Source organism: Ranitomeya imitator, chromosome 5, assembly GCF_032444005.1.
Source record: "Ranitomeya imitator isolate aRanImi1 chromosome 5, aRanImi1.pri, whole genome shotgun sequence".
NCBI lineage: Eukaryota > Metazoa > Chordata > Amphibia > Anura > Dendrobatidae > Ranitomeya > Ranitomeya imitator.
The window spans coordinates 610,123,039-610,136,885 of NC_091286.1; the positions used below are offsets into that span (position 1 = coordinate 610,123,039).

At 50.3% G+C, this 13,847-nt stretch overlaps 1 protein-coding gene across 2 annotated transcripts in view; it reads left to right on the top strand.

Annotated features, from left to right (window-relative positions):
- TRAPPC12 (trafficking protein particle complex subunit 12) overlaps positions 1-13,847 on the top strand; it is a 148,766-nt gene that overhangs the window by 1,273 nt on the left and 133,646 nt on the right. Inside the window, exons 1-2 of one of the 2 annotated variants that reach the window (XM_069728041.1) lie at positions 4,353-4,448; positions 12,150-13,354. In XM_069728041.1, coding sequence (XP_069584142.1) covers positions 12,155-13,354 — 1,200 coding nt within the window. In that variant the 5' untranslated portion in view covers positions 4,353-4,448; positions 12,150-12,154. Of the gene's footprint in view, positions 1-4,352; positions 4,449-12,149; positions 13,355-13,847 lie in introns of those variants that run through there. The other variant, XM_069728040.1, reaches the window with a different exon arrangement.

Genomic DNA, 13,847 nt, shown 5'->3' on the forward strand with positions numbered 1-13,847 from the left:
TGGGGCAGAGGTAAGCGGCCCCCTCTCCATACAGCGGGGGCAGAGGTAAGCGGCCCCCTCCCCATACAGCTGGGGCAGAGGTAAGCGGCCCCCTCTCCATACAGCGGGGGCAGAGGTAAGCGGCCCCCTCTCCATACAGTGGGGCAGAGGTAAGCGGCCCCTCTCCATACAGCTGGGGCACAGGTAAGCGGCCCCCTCCCCATACAGCGGGGGCAGAGGTAAGCGGCCCCCTCTCCATACAGCTGGGGCAGAGGTAAGCGGCCCCCTCCCCATACAGCTGGGGCAGAGGTAAGCGGCCCCCTCTCCATACAGCTGGGGCAGAGGTAAGCGGCCCCCTCTCCATACAGCTGGGGCAGAGGTAAGCGGCCCCCTCTCCATACAGCTGGGGCAGAGGTAAGCGGCCCCCTCTCCATACAGCGGGGGCAGAGGTAAGCGGCCCCCTCTCCATACAGCTGGGGCAGATGTAAGCGGCCCCCTCTCCATACAGCGGGGGCAGAGGTAAGCGGCCCCCTCTCCATACAGCGGGGGCAGAGGTAAGCGGCCCCCTCCCCATACAGCTGGGGCAGAGGTAAGCGGCCCCCTCTCCATACAGCGGGGGCAGAGGTAAGCGGCCCCCTCCCCATACAGCTGGGGCAGAGGTAAGCGGCCCCCTCTCCATACAGCTGGGGCAGAGGTAAGCGGCCCCCTCTCCATACAGCTGGGGCAGATGTAAGCGGCTCCCTCTCCATACAGCTGGGGCAGAGGTAAGCGGCCCCCTCTCCATACAGCGGGGGCAGAGGTAAGCGGCCCCCTCCCCATACAGCTGGGGCAGAGGTAAGCGGCCCCCTCTCCATACAGCTGGGGCAGAGGTAAGCGGCTCCCTCTCCATACAGTGGGGGCAGAGGTAAGCGGCTCCCTCTCCATACAGCTGGGGCAGAGGTAAGCGGCCCCCTCTCCATACAGCTGGGGCAGAGGTAAGCGGCCCCCTCTCCATACAGCCGGGGCAGAGGTAAGCGGCCCCCTCTCCATACAGCCGGGGCAGAGGTAAGCGGCCCCCTCTCCATACAGCCGGGGCAGAGGTAAGCGGCCCCCTCTCCATACAGCCGGGGCAGAGGTAAGCGGCCCCCTCTCCATACAGCAGGGGCAGAGGTAAGCGGCCCCCTCTCCATACAGCTGGGGCAGAGGTAAGCGGCCCCCTCTCCATACAGCTGGGGCAGAGGTAAGCGGCCCCCTCTCCATACAGCTGAGTCAGAGGTAAGCGGCCCCCTCTCCATACAGCTGGGTCAGAGGTAAGCGGCCCCCTCTCCATACAGCTGGGGCAGAGGTAAGCGGCCCCCTCTCCATACAGCTGGGGCAGAGGTAAGCGGCCCCCTCTCCATACAGCTGGGGCAGAGGTAAGCGGCCCCCTCTCCATACAGCTGGGGCAGAGGTAAGCGGCCCCCTCTCCATACAGCTGGGGCAGAGGTAAGCGGCCCCCTCTCCATACAGCTGGGGCAGAGGTAAGCGGCCCCCTCTCCATACAGCAGAGGCAGAGGTAAGCGGCCCCCTCTCCATACAGCTGAGTCAGAGGTAAGCGGCCCCTCTCCATACAGCTGGGTCAGAGGTAAGCGGCCCCCTCTCCATACAGCTGGGGCAGAGGTAAGCGGCCCCCTCCCCATACAGCTGGGGCAGATGTAAGCGGCCCCCTCTCCATACAGCTGGGGCAGAGGTAAGCGGCCTCCTCTCCATACAGCTGGGGCAGAGGTAAGCGGCCCCCTCTCCATACAGCTGAGTCAGAGGTAAGCGGCCCCTCTCCATACAGCTGGGTCAGAGGTAAGCGGCCCCCTCTCCATACAGCTGGGGCAGAGGTAAGCGGCCCCCTCCCCATACAGCTGGGGCAGATGTAAGCGGCCCCCTCTCCATACAGCTGGGGCAGAGGTAAGCGGCCTCCTCTCCATACAGCTGGGGCAGAGGTAAGCGGCCCCCTCTCCATACAGCTGGGGCAGAGGTAAGCGGCCCCCTCTCCATACAGCTGGGGCAGAGGTAAGCGGCCCCCTCTCCATACAGCTGGGGCAGATTTAAGCGGCCCCCTCTCCATACAGCGGGGGCAGAGGTAAGCGGCCCCCTCTCCATACAGCTGGAGCAGAGGTAAGCGGCCTCCTCTCCATACAGCTGGGGCAGAGGTAAGCGGCCCCCTCTCCATACAGCTGGGGCAGAGGTAAGCGGCCCCCTCTCCATACAGCTGGGGCATAGGTAAGCGGCCCCCTCTCCATACAGCTGAGTCAGAGGTAAGCGGCCCCCTCTCCATACAGCTGGGGCATAGGTAAGCGGCCCCCTCTCCATACAGCTGGGGCAGAGGTAAGCGGCCCCCTCTCCATACAGCTGGGTCAGAGGTAAGCGGCCCCCTCTCCATACAGCTGGGGCATAGGTAAGCGGCCCCCTCTCCATACAGCTGGGGCAGAGGTAAGCGGCCCCCTCTCCATACAGCTGGGTCAGAGGTAAGCGGCCCCCTCCCCATACAGCTGGGTCAGAGGTAAGCGGCCCCCTCTCCATACAGCTGGGGCAGAGGTAAGCGGCCCCCTCTCCATACAGCTGGGGCAGAGGTAAGCGGCCCCCTCTCCATACAGCTGGGGCATAGGTAAGCGGCCCCCTCTCCATACAGCTGGGGCAGAGGTAAGCGGCCCCCTCTCCATACAGCTGGGTCAGAGGTAAGCGGCCCCCTCTCCATACAGCTGGGGCAGAGGTAAGCGGCCCCCTCTCCATACAGCTGGGGCAGAGGTAAGCGGCCCCTCTCCATACAGCTGGGGCACAGGTAAGCGGCCCCCTCCCCATACAGCTGGGTCAGAGGTAAGCGGCCCCCTCTCCATACAGCTGGGGCAGAGGTAAGCGGCCCCCTCTCCATACAGCTGGGGCAGAGGTAAGCGGCCCCCTCTCCATACAGCTGAGTCAGAGGTAAGCGGCCCCCTCTCCATACAGCTGGGGCAGAGGTAAGCGGCCCCCTCCCCATACAGCTGGGGCAGAGGTAAGCGGCCCCCTTTCCATACAGCTGGGGCAGAGGTAAGCGGCCCCCTCTCCATACAGCGGGGCCTTCAGACCATAGAGGTGCAGATCAGTGGTGGTCTGCAGTCTGGGCCCCTCCCTGATCTCCCCTACCACTTACCTCTGCCCCATTCACCCTCTGCCAGAGACAGCGCCATTCCTGAATGCAGCGGGGACACGACCGTGCTGTGGTACTCCCATGTCCTATAGGATAGGTCATTAGTATGAGGTAAGTGGGGGTCCGACACTGTCACCCCTCAGCTGTTATCAGGTCTTGGCTGCCCAGAGGCAGCACAGCTCCCCTCACTGTGTAGTGGCCGTTCTCTTCTCTGCAGCTCTGCTCCCATTCACTTCAATAGAACATGAGCTGCAGTATCTCAGAATGACCACTGTGCGGTGAACAGAGCTCTGCTGTCCCTGCTCCATACACTGTGCACATCCGGCCCCTGATAGCTGCTGATTGGCCGGTGGTGTCGGCTCCAATCTGATATTGACCCAATAATAATAATCTTTATTTTTATATAGCGCTAACATATTCCGCAGCGCTTTACAGTTTTGCACACATTATCATCACTGTCCCCGATGGGGCTCACAATCTAGAATCCCTATCAGTATGTCTTTGGAATGTGGGAAGAAACCGGAGTGCCCGGAGGAAACCCACGCAAACATGGAGAGAACATACAAACTCCTTGCAGATGTTGTCCTGGGTGGGATTAGAACCCAGGACCCCAGCGCTGCAAGGCTGCAGTGCTAACCACTGGATAGGTACTCAGTTTATGTCCTGGACAGTCCTATTAAGCGCCGGCAGAGACTTGTTCCATTTTTAAGACAACTTTTCTCATGACTTTCCAATTGGAGATTTCCTTTAAAGGGAAGCTTTCATCTCATCCACGGGCAGCGGGAATCGGAGACCGGCGGCATTTAATTCTGCAGCTTTTCAGATGCATGCAGTAAGAACAGATGAATCACCATCAAAGGAAGAGATAAATGAATGCAGCACTCACCCACAGTCCTCAGTCCTTTGCCGGCTTAGAGGTAGTTAAATTCCCTCAGCAAGGAGGCAACCACAATAAATTATTGCTACAACACGAAGCCCGGTGGATCCTAAAAACTGATGCGCAAGGGCCCTGGGGTCTTAATGACAAACTAGATATGGCGGTATTCATCTAAATCCGTTTGAAATTTTGAGATTGTAGTATGAGTTATGTTGTTTTTATTTGTATCTGATTGCACATATGTGTGATAGGTGGTGTGTCCACTCCTATAAAAGGATATGACATCACCAACACAACTCACTGGACCCGTTGAAGCGCTTGTGCGCGAAATGGCCGTCCGTCTCGTCTCTGCACGCTCCCCCACCGCTCCCTCCTCATGTCTTAGCCTGTCTTGTCCCAAGTTTGGAACGTTGTGCCATGGTCATTAAAAGACAATTACACTATTGAAGACTGTGGGTGGGTGCTGCATTCATTTATCTCTTCTTTTGCTGGTGACACACATATATATATATATATATATATATATATATATATATAGTGTGTGTGTATATCTATATACCGTATATACTCGAGTATAAGCTGAGATTTTCAGCCCAAATTTTTGGCCTGAAAGTGCTCCTCTCAGCTTATACTCGAGTCACAGTGGGTGGCAGGGTCGGCGGGTGAGGGGGAGAGGGCGCTGAGGCATACTTACCTAGTCCCGGCGATCCTGGCGCTCCCCTTGCCGTCCCACGGTCTTCGGGTGCTGCAGCCAAGAAAGGTGAGTATGGCTTATTTTTTTTTATTGCAGCAGCAGCAATGGCACAGCTTTCTATGGTACATCAATGAGGCAATAATGAACGGTGCAGAGCACTATATGGCACAGCTATGGACGATAATGAACGGTGGAGAGCACTATATGGCACAGCTATGGGACAATAATGAACGGTGGAGAGCACTATATGGCACAGCTATGGGACAATAATGAACGGTGCAAAGCACTATATGGCACAGCTATGGGGCAATAATGAACGGTGCAGAGCACTATATGTCACAGCTATGGGACGATAATGAACGGTGCAGAGCACTATATGGCACAGCTATGGGACAATAATGAACGGTGCAGAGCACTATATGGCAGAGCTATGGGACAAGAATGAACGGTGCAGAGCACTATATGGCACAGCTATGGGGCAAAAATGAACGGTGCAGAGCACGATATGGCAGCACAGCTATGGGGAAATAATGAACGGTGCAGAGCACTATATGGCACAACTATGGGGCAATAATGAACGGTGCAGAGCACTATATGGCACAACTATGGGGCAATAATGAACGGTGCAGAGCACTATATGGCACAACTATGGGGCAATAATGAACGGTGCAGAGCACTATATGGCACAGCTATGGGGCAATAATGAACGGTGCAGAGCACTATATGGCACAGCTATGGGGCAATAATGAACGGTCCAGAGCATTGTATATGGGGCACAGCTTTATATGGAGCATCTATGGGGCAATAATGAACTGTATGGAGCATTATATGGGGCTCCTGATTCAATATGGATATTCAAACCTACTGATGTCTCAATTAATTTTACTTTTATTGGTATCTATTTTTATTTTTGACATTAACCAGTAGCTGCTCCATTTTCCACCCTAGGCTTATACTCGAGTCAATAAGTTTTCCCAGTTTTTTGTGGCAAAATTAGGGGGGTCGGCTTATACTCGGGTCGGCTTATACTCGAGCATATACGGTGTGTATATATATATATATATATATATATATATATATATATATATATATATCATTTATATATATATATCATTTATATATATATATCATTTATATATATATATATATATATATATTAGCTATTGAACCCGTTCTACGCCCGGGTGGCGAGCATTTATATTGGTATATGGTCTCCATCCTGGTATGTGCTGCTCCATCCTGCGCCCCCATCCTGTCATGTGCTGCACCCATCCTGCGCCCCATCCTGTCATGTGCTGCTTCCTTCCTGCACCCCCGTTCTGTCATGTGCTGCGGCCATCCTGCACCCCCGTTCTGTCATGTGCTGCTCCCATCCTGCGCCACCGTTCTTTAATTTGCTGCTCCCATCCATATGTCCCATACGCTGCTCCATAGTATATGCCCCGTATCAGGTGGCGTAAGTAACAAATAGCTGTGGCATGAAGTGCCATAGCCTTATGCCACAGCAATTTGTTACTTGCGCCACCTGATTCCTTTCCGCCGCCATTTTCTTGGTCCTCCTGCTGGTGGAATCGGCGCCATTTTCTTGAAGACACACTGCAGTGCGCAGGTGCCGATTCCGGCAGCAGGACCAAGAAAATGGTGGAAAGGAATCAGGTGGCGTAAGTAACAAATTGCTGTGGCATGAAGTGCCACAGCATAATCAGGGCGCAAATATGTGCACGGTGTCCCCCTGCTCCTGGCAGTCTGCGCTTTCCGGCGCCATTTTCTTGAAGACACACCTGCAGTGTGTCTTCAAGAAAATGGCGCTGGAAAGTGCGGACTGCGCAGGCGCCGATTCCGGCAGCAGGAGGACGAAGAAAATGGGCGGAAAGGAATGGCGTAAGTAACAAATTGCTGTGGCATGAAGTGCCACAACATAATCAGGGCGTAAATATGTGCACGGTGTCCCCCTGCTCCCGACCCCTGCTCCTGGCAGTCCGCGCCTTCTGGCGCCATTTTTTTTTTCCTGACACTCTATAATGTGACGCTAGGAGCGTCGCGCCTGCGCAGTCTATAAAGGCTTCGGACAGAGTGACGCTCCCAGCGTTATATTATAGATACATATATATACAGTTAGGTCCATATATATTTGGACAGAGACAACATTTTTCTAATTTTGGTTATAGACATTACCACAATGAATTTTAAACAAAACAATTCAGATGCAGTTGAAGATCAGACTTTCAGCTTTCATTTGAGGGTATCACATTAAAATTGGATGAAGGGTTTAGGAGTTTCAGCTCCTTAACATGTGCCACCCTGTTTTTAAAGGGACCAAAAGTAATTGGACAATTGACTCCAAGGCTATTTCATGGACAGGTGTGGGCAATCCCTTCGTTAGGTCATTCTCAATTAAGCAGATAAAAGGCCTGGAGTTGATTTGAGTTGTGGTGTTTGCATTTGGAAGGTTTTGCTGTGAAGTAAACATGCTGTCAAAGGAGCTCTCCATGCAGGTGAAACAAGCCATCCTTATGCTGCGAAAACATAAAAAAACCCTTCCGAGAAATTGCTACAATATTAGGAGTGGCAAAATCTACAGTTTGGTACATCCTGAGAAAGAAAGAAAGCACTGGTGAACTCATCAATGCAAAAAGGCCTGGGCACCCACGGAAGACAACAGTGGTGGATGATCACAGAATAATCTCCATGGTGAAGAGAAACCCCTTCACAACAGCCAACCAAGTGAACAACACTCTCCAGGAGGTAGGCATATCAATATCCAAATCTACCATAAAGAGAAGACTGCATGAAAGTAAATACAGAGGGTTCACTGCACGGTGCAAGCCACTCATAAGCATCAAGAATAAAAAGGCTAGACTGGACTTTGCTAAAAAGCATCTAAAAAAGCCAGTACAGTTCTGGAAGAACATTCTTTGGACAGATGAAGCCAAGGTCAACCTCTACCAGAATGATGGAAAGAGAAAAGTATGGCGAAGGCGTGGTACAGCTCATAATCCAAAGCATACCACATCATCTGTAAAACACGGCGGAGGCAGTGTGATGGCTTGGGCATGCATGGCTGCCAGTGGCACTGGGTCACTAGTGTTTATTGATGATGTGACACAGGACAGAAGCAGCCGAATGAATTCTGAGGTATTCAGAGCCATACTGTGTGCTCAGATCCAGCCAAATGCAGCCAAACTGATTGGTCGCCGTTTCATACTACAGATGGACAATGACCCAAAACATAAAGCCAAAGCAATCCAGGAGTTTATTAAAGCAAAGAAGTGGAATATTTTTGAATGGCCAAGTCAGTCATCTGATCTCAACCCAATTGAGCATGCATTTTATTTGTTAAAGACTAAACTTCAGACAGAAAGGCCCACAAACAAACAGCAACTGAAAACCACCGTAGTGAAGGCCTGGCAGAGCATCAAAAAGGAGGAAACACAGCGTCTGGTGATGTCCATGAGTTCAAGACTTCAGGCAGTCATTGCCAACAAAGGGTTTTCAACCAAGTACTAGAAATGAATATTTTATTTAAAATTATTGAATCTGTCCAATTACTTTTGGTCCCTTTTAAAACAGGGTGGCACATGTTAAGGAGCTGAAATTCCTAAACCCTTCATCCAATTTTAATGTGGATACCCTCAAATGAAAGCTGAAAGTCTGAACTTCAACTGCACCAGAATTGTTTTGTTTAAAATTCATTGTGGTAATGTCTATAACCAAAATTAGAAAAATGTTGTCTCTGTCCAAATATATATGGACCTAACTGTATATACAGTGGGGCAAAAAAGTATTTAGTCAGTCAGCAATAGTGCAAGTTCCATCACTTAAAAAGATGAGAGGCGTCTGTAATTTACATCATAGGTAGACCTCAACTATGGGAGACAAACTGAGAAAAAAAATCCAGAAAATCACATTGTCTGTTTTTTTTAACATTTTATTTGCATATTATGGTGGAAAATAAGTATTTGGTCAGAAACAAACAATCAAGATTTCTGGCTCTCACAGACCTGTAACTTCTTCTTTAAGAGTCTCCTCTTTCCTCCACTCATTACCTGTAGTATTGGCACCTGTTTAAACTTGTTATCAGTATAAAAAGACACCTGTGCACACCCTCAAACAGTCTGACTCCAAACTCCACTATGGTGAAGACCAAAGAGCTGTCAAAGGACACCAGAAACAAAATTGTAGCCCTGCACCAGGCTGGGAAGACTGAATCTGCAATAGCCAACCAGCTTGGAGTGAAGAAATCAACAGTGGGAGCAATAATTAGAAAATGGAAGACATACAAGACCACTGATAATCTCCCTCGATCTGGGGCTCCACGCAAAATCCCACCCCGTGGGGTCAGAATGATCACAAGAACGGTGAGCAAAAATCCCAGAACCACGCGGGGGGACCTAGTGAATGAACTGCAGAGAGCTGGGACCAATGTAACAAGGCCTACCATAAGTAACACACTACGCCACCATGGACTCAGATCCTGCAGTGCCAGACGTGTCCCACTGCTTAAGCCAGTACATGTCCGGGCCCGTCTGAAGTTTGCTAGAGAGCATTTGGATGATCCAGAGGAGTTTTGGGAGAATGTCCTATGGTCTAATGAAACCAAACTGGAACTGTTTGGTAGAAACACAACTTGTCGTGTTTGGAGGAAAAAGAATACTGAGTTGCATCCATCAAACACCATACCTACTGTAAAGCATGGTGGTGGAAACATCATGCTTTGGGGCTGTTTCTCTGCAAAGGGGCCAGGACGACTGATCCGGGTGCATGAAAGAATGAATGGGGCCATGTATCGTGAGATTTTGAGTGCAAACCTCCTTCCATCAGCAAGGGCATTGAAGATGAAACGTGGCTGGGTCTTTCAACATGACAATGATCCAAAGCACACCGCCAGGGCAACGAAGGAGTGGCTTCGTAAGAAGCATTTCAAGGTCCTGGAGTGGCCTAGCCAGTCTCCAGATCTCAACCCTATAGAAAACCTTTGGAGGGAGTTGAAAGTCCGTGTTGCCAAGCGAAAAGCCAAAAACATCACTGCTCTAGAGGAGATCTGCATGGAGGAATGGGCCAACATACCAACAACAGTGTGTGGCAACCTTGTGAAGACTTACAGAAAACGTTTGACCTCTGTCATTGCCAACAAAGGATATATTACAAAGTATTGAGATAAAATTTTGTTTCTGACCAAATACTTATTTTCCACCATAATATGCAAATAAAATGTTAAAAAAACAGACAATGTGATTTTCTGGATTTTTTTTCTCAGTTTGTCTCCCATAGTTGTGGTCTACCTATGATGTAAATTACAGACGCCTATCATCTTTTTAAGTGGTGGAACTTGCACTATTGCTGACTGACTAAATACTTTTTTGCCCCACTGTATGTGTGTGTGTGTATATATATATATATATATAATATATATATAATGTATGTATGTTGCGGCAGCCATGACAGGCAGCTGCCGAGACCCATCAGCGAACGAATAACCGTGACAGAAAGACAGACAGACGGAAGTACCCCTTAGACAATTATGTATATAGATATTACACCTGTCCAGGAGGTGAGTATGAGGAACCAGAGCATTTAAGGAGGGATTGCCAATTAGTGGGCACCCCCTTTATTGTGGCGTGTTGTGGCATATCACTAGGGTATTGCAGCTGGCAGATTGATTAGTGGGGTCCTGTCCATCCTTTACACCAGATGTCCCCACCCGGCAGTTACTGAGCCTCACATGTTATTTTTTTTAGGGAACAGACAGCCATATTTCTCCTGCGGCGATCGCATTGCCATCCTCGGACTGACAATCTGCTCTTTTGACCTGAGCATAGCAGCTGCATAGAAATACATCATTCTCCGTTCAGAATAAGCTCCGGGCCAGTCTGTGCACGAGAAATACGTCCGTTTGCCTGCGCCCTTATAGAAGTCATTTGTGGCATTATTACTTTTTAAACGGGTTCTCAGAACATTCTTACTTCATAAGGGGGCACTTGGGAGAAAGTTACTCATATAAAGTTACACTCCGGCATAAATACTTTATAAGGAGGAGGGAGAGGTTGGGTCGTTATTACTCTACTAGATGGTTGCCCGATTCTAACGCATCGGGTATTCTAGAATATGCATGTCCACGTAGTATATTGCCCAGCGACGTAGTATATTGCCCAGCCACGTAGTGTGTCGCCCAGCCACGTAGTGTGTCGCCCAGCCACGTAGTGTGTCGCCCAGCACAGAGCCACGTAGTATAGAGACTTAAAAAAAAAAAAAAACCTATACTCACCTATAGCCCGTTGGAAGTCCTGCTATACTCTCCATCCGCCGCCTTTGCCGCTCCTCGCCACGCTCCCGGGACCGCTCCATTGCAAGCAGCAGCTTCCGGTGGTCCCAGGGCTGGTGTGAGCAGAACCTATGATGACGTCGCGGTCACGGAGTGCGTTACACCGTGGGCCGTTACCGCTGCCATTAACCCTGTGTGAGCGGTGAGTGGAGGGGATTACGGAGCGGGCGCCGGGCAGTGAGTGCAGGGGAGGGACTAATCGGACTGTGCCCGTCGCTGATTGGTTGCGGCAGCCATGACAGGCAGCTGCCGAGACCAATCAGCGAACGAATAACCGTGACAGAAGGACAGACAGACAGACGGAAGTGACCCTTAGACAATTATATATATAGATAAGGGGGAGAGAGTGGTTGGATCGTTAATACTTTGAGGTGGTGCTCAGGGCATTATTACTTTTATAAAGAAGTATTTCCAGCAATATTACTGTATACGGATGTTCTCGGTGAATTCTAATATTTAGTGGGGCACACAGGTGGATACTATGATATTCTTGCATAGGATGTGGCTTGCAACCATGTTTTATAGCTGAAGGTGGTTCTCAAAGTAAAAAAGGGTTGGGGGTTCAGCAGCATCCACAGCCTCCAGCATCAATGTGCAGGAAACAGCTATTAAGGAGGTTGGGTGGGCACAGTGCCACCCTCAACCACAAACATCAATACGCAGGAAACAGTTGTAGAGGAGCTGCAACCCTTTAAGGGATAGTCTGCAAGAGCACATCTAGTTTGGATGGAGCGGTAGGTGAACCTGCGTTTCACCCGTCCATTCAAAGTCTACAGCACAGAGAGAAGAACCTGTATCAGCAGGGTCCCAGCAGTTGGGTCCCCATTGATGTAGCCTTTGTCACATCTCCAGTGGCTGGAATGCCCCTTTAACACTTTTATTCTAATGATTATGGGACTTGTTGCAGTCTGCTCTCCACTAATCATAAAGTCCTGGTTTATCCCATGGTTGCGCCATCATTTTCCATAGTGGGGAAACCCCTTTGGTTTTTTGTCATTATCTTCTTTATCCCGACATGATATAATTTACATCCCGCTGCTCATTGCGAGGGTCCTGCTACCGCTTTGTAGACATTAGTACCTTTTCGGGAAAGACGTTTGATATATTTTAGTAACAGGTTCTACCTTTCTCTTTTGAACAGCCGAAATGGAGATCCCCGATATCAGCCCTGAAAATGAGCCGACTTTACCCACTAATACAACCGGATCCGGCTCTCCTACGATTGCGGGGCTCCCACAAATGAATCCCCCTGAAGAACAGGAGGAGATTCTTCTCCAGGATGAAACCATCGATCTCGATGCAGACAACTTTGAATCTGAGGAAAATGTCACCCTCTCCGAAGACTCGGGCAACCTGCTGGAGAAAATAAACGAGCAAATGATGGAAAGTGTCATCATCTCCGACTCTCCCAACATCAGTGAGGATGATGCCGGGGACATTGGCTGCCTACAAGACATTGTGGATGAAATCGAGAACAGCCGAACTCTGGACCTCCAGGCAGTGATGGCTAAAGAGTATGATGGACACATAGACACTAGTCCGCAGCTGGCCGTCAGTCCTGAAGCTTCTGACGCAGAGATATTGACTCTGACCAGTGACTTTCTACAGCCGCAGAATGTACCTGAGGTGGAAAGCGAAAATCTGGATGTAAAGGCACAAGGAGAGCACAAAGAAGAGCTGGTTCCCCCAGAAAGTAAGTCATCTCCCTCAGAAGAGACCATCCCGGTCTGCACCATCTTCAGCCAGTCTAACTCCCAGCAGTCCTTTTTAATCCATGACGGCTTTGAGTCTCAGATGGTGAAATCTCCAAGTTTTGGACTGGAGATGAGAAACACTCTAAAGGCTCAGACACAAGTCGTCCAGCCGAGTCCAAGCCTGAGCAACTTCTTCTCTGATAACGTCAATAACAATTCTTCCGCCGTGGACTTTTTCGATTCCTTCACCACGTCTTCCACCTTTATCTCTGTCAGTAACCCAAACGCAGCACCCGGTGCCCCTGAACGGAGCCCGGCACCAATAACTCCAGAAACCAGCACCTCCCAGGACCCGGCCGCTGTTGGCTTTTTTGTGGCAAACAAATCCCTGGATTCAACTGGGTCATCTAATGCAGTGGAGGTTACCCAGTCCCCAAAGCCATTTTCACAGATTCATAGTGTGTTTGCTGGAAGCGATGACCCGTTTGCCACGGCTCTTAACATGAGCGAGATGGACAGGAGAAACGATGCATGGCTGCCCTCCGAGGACACGAGGAACATACTGGTTTCTGTAGCAACTCAACAGTTTAACCCTGTGTTCATTGACAAGGAGAAGCTGACAATGCCGGGCCTGAAATTTGACAACATTCAGGTAAGCTGACCGGTACTATCAGTGGTATTGTAACTCTCCCCATTGTTCACATTTAAAGGGCATGTCCAGTTTCGGGGGGAAAAAAATTAAACAGACCTTTCTCAACCTCCCTGGGTCCAGCACTGAATCTCCGCTGCTGCTTTGGTTTCTCATATTGTTTGCATGTAAAGAGCGCTGCAGCCAATCAATGAGCTCAGCGCCTGGTGCCGTCAACTCAAGCAGAGCCACTGAGCTCAATTATTGGCTGCAGCGCTGCCCACATGACGTGACCCAGTTAGGGTGAGCAAAGAACAGGTTGTTTTGTTTGTTTTGTTTTGTTTTTTTTAACCCCTTAGCGACCGCCGATACGCCTTTTAACGGCGTCCGCTAAGGGTACTTAAACCACAGCGCCGTTAATTAACGGCGCTGCGGAAAAAGTAAATAGCGCCTCCCAGAGTCGGATTTTCTCCAGGGTCTCGGCTGACCCCAGAGAACATGATTCGGGGGGGTTTTA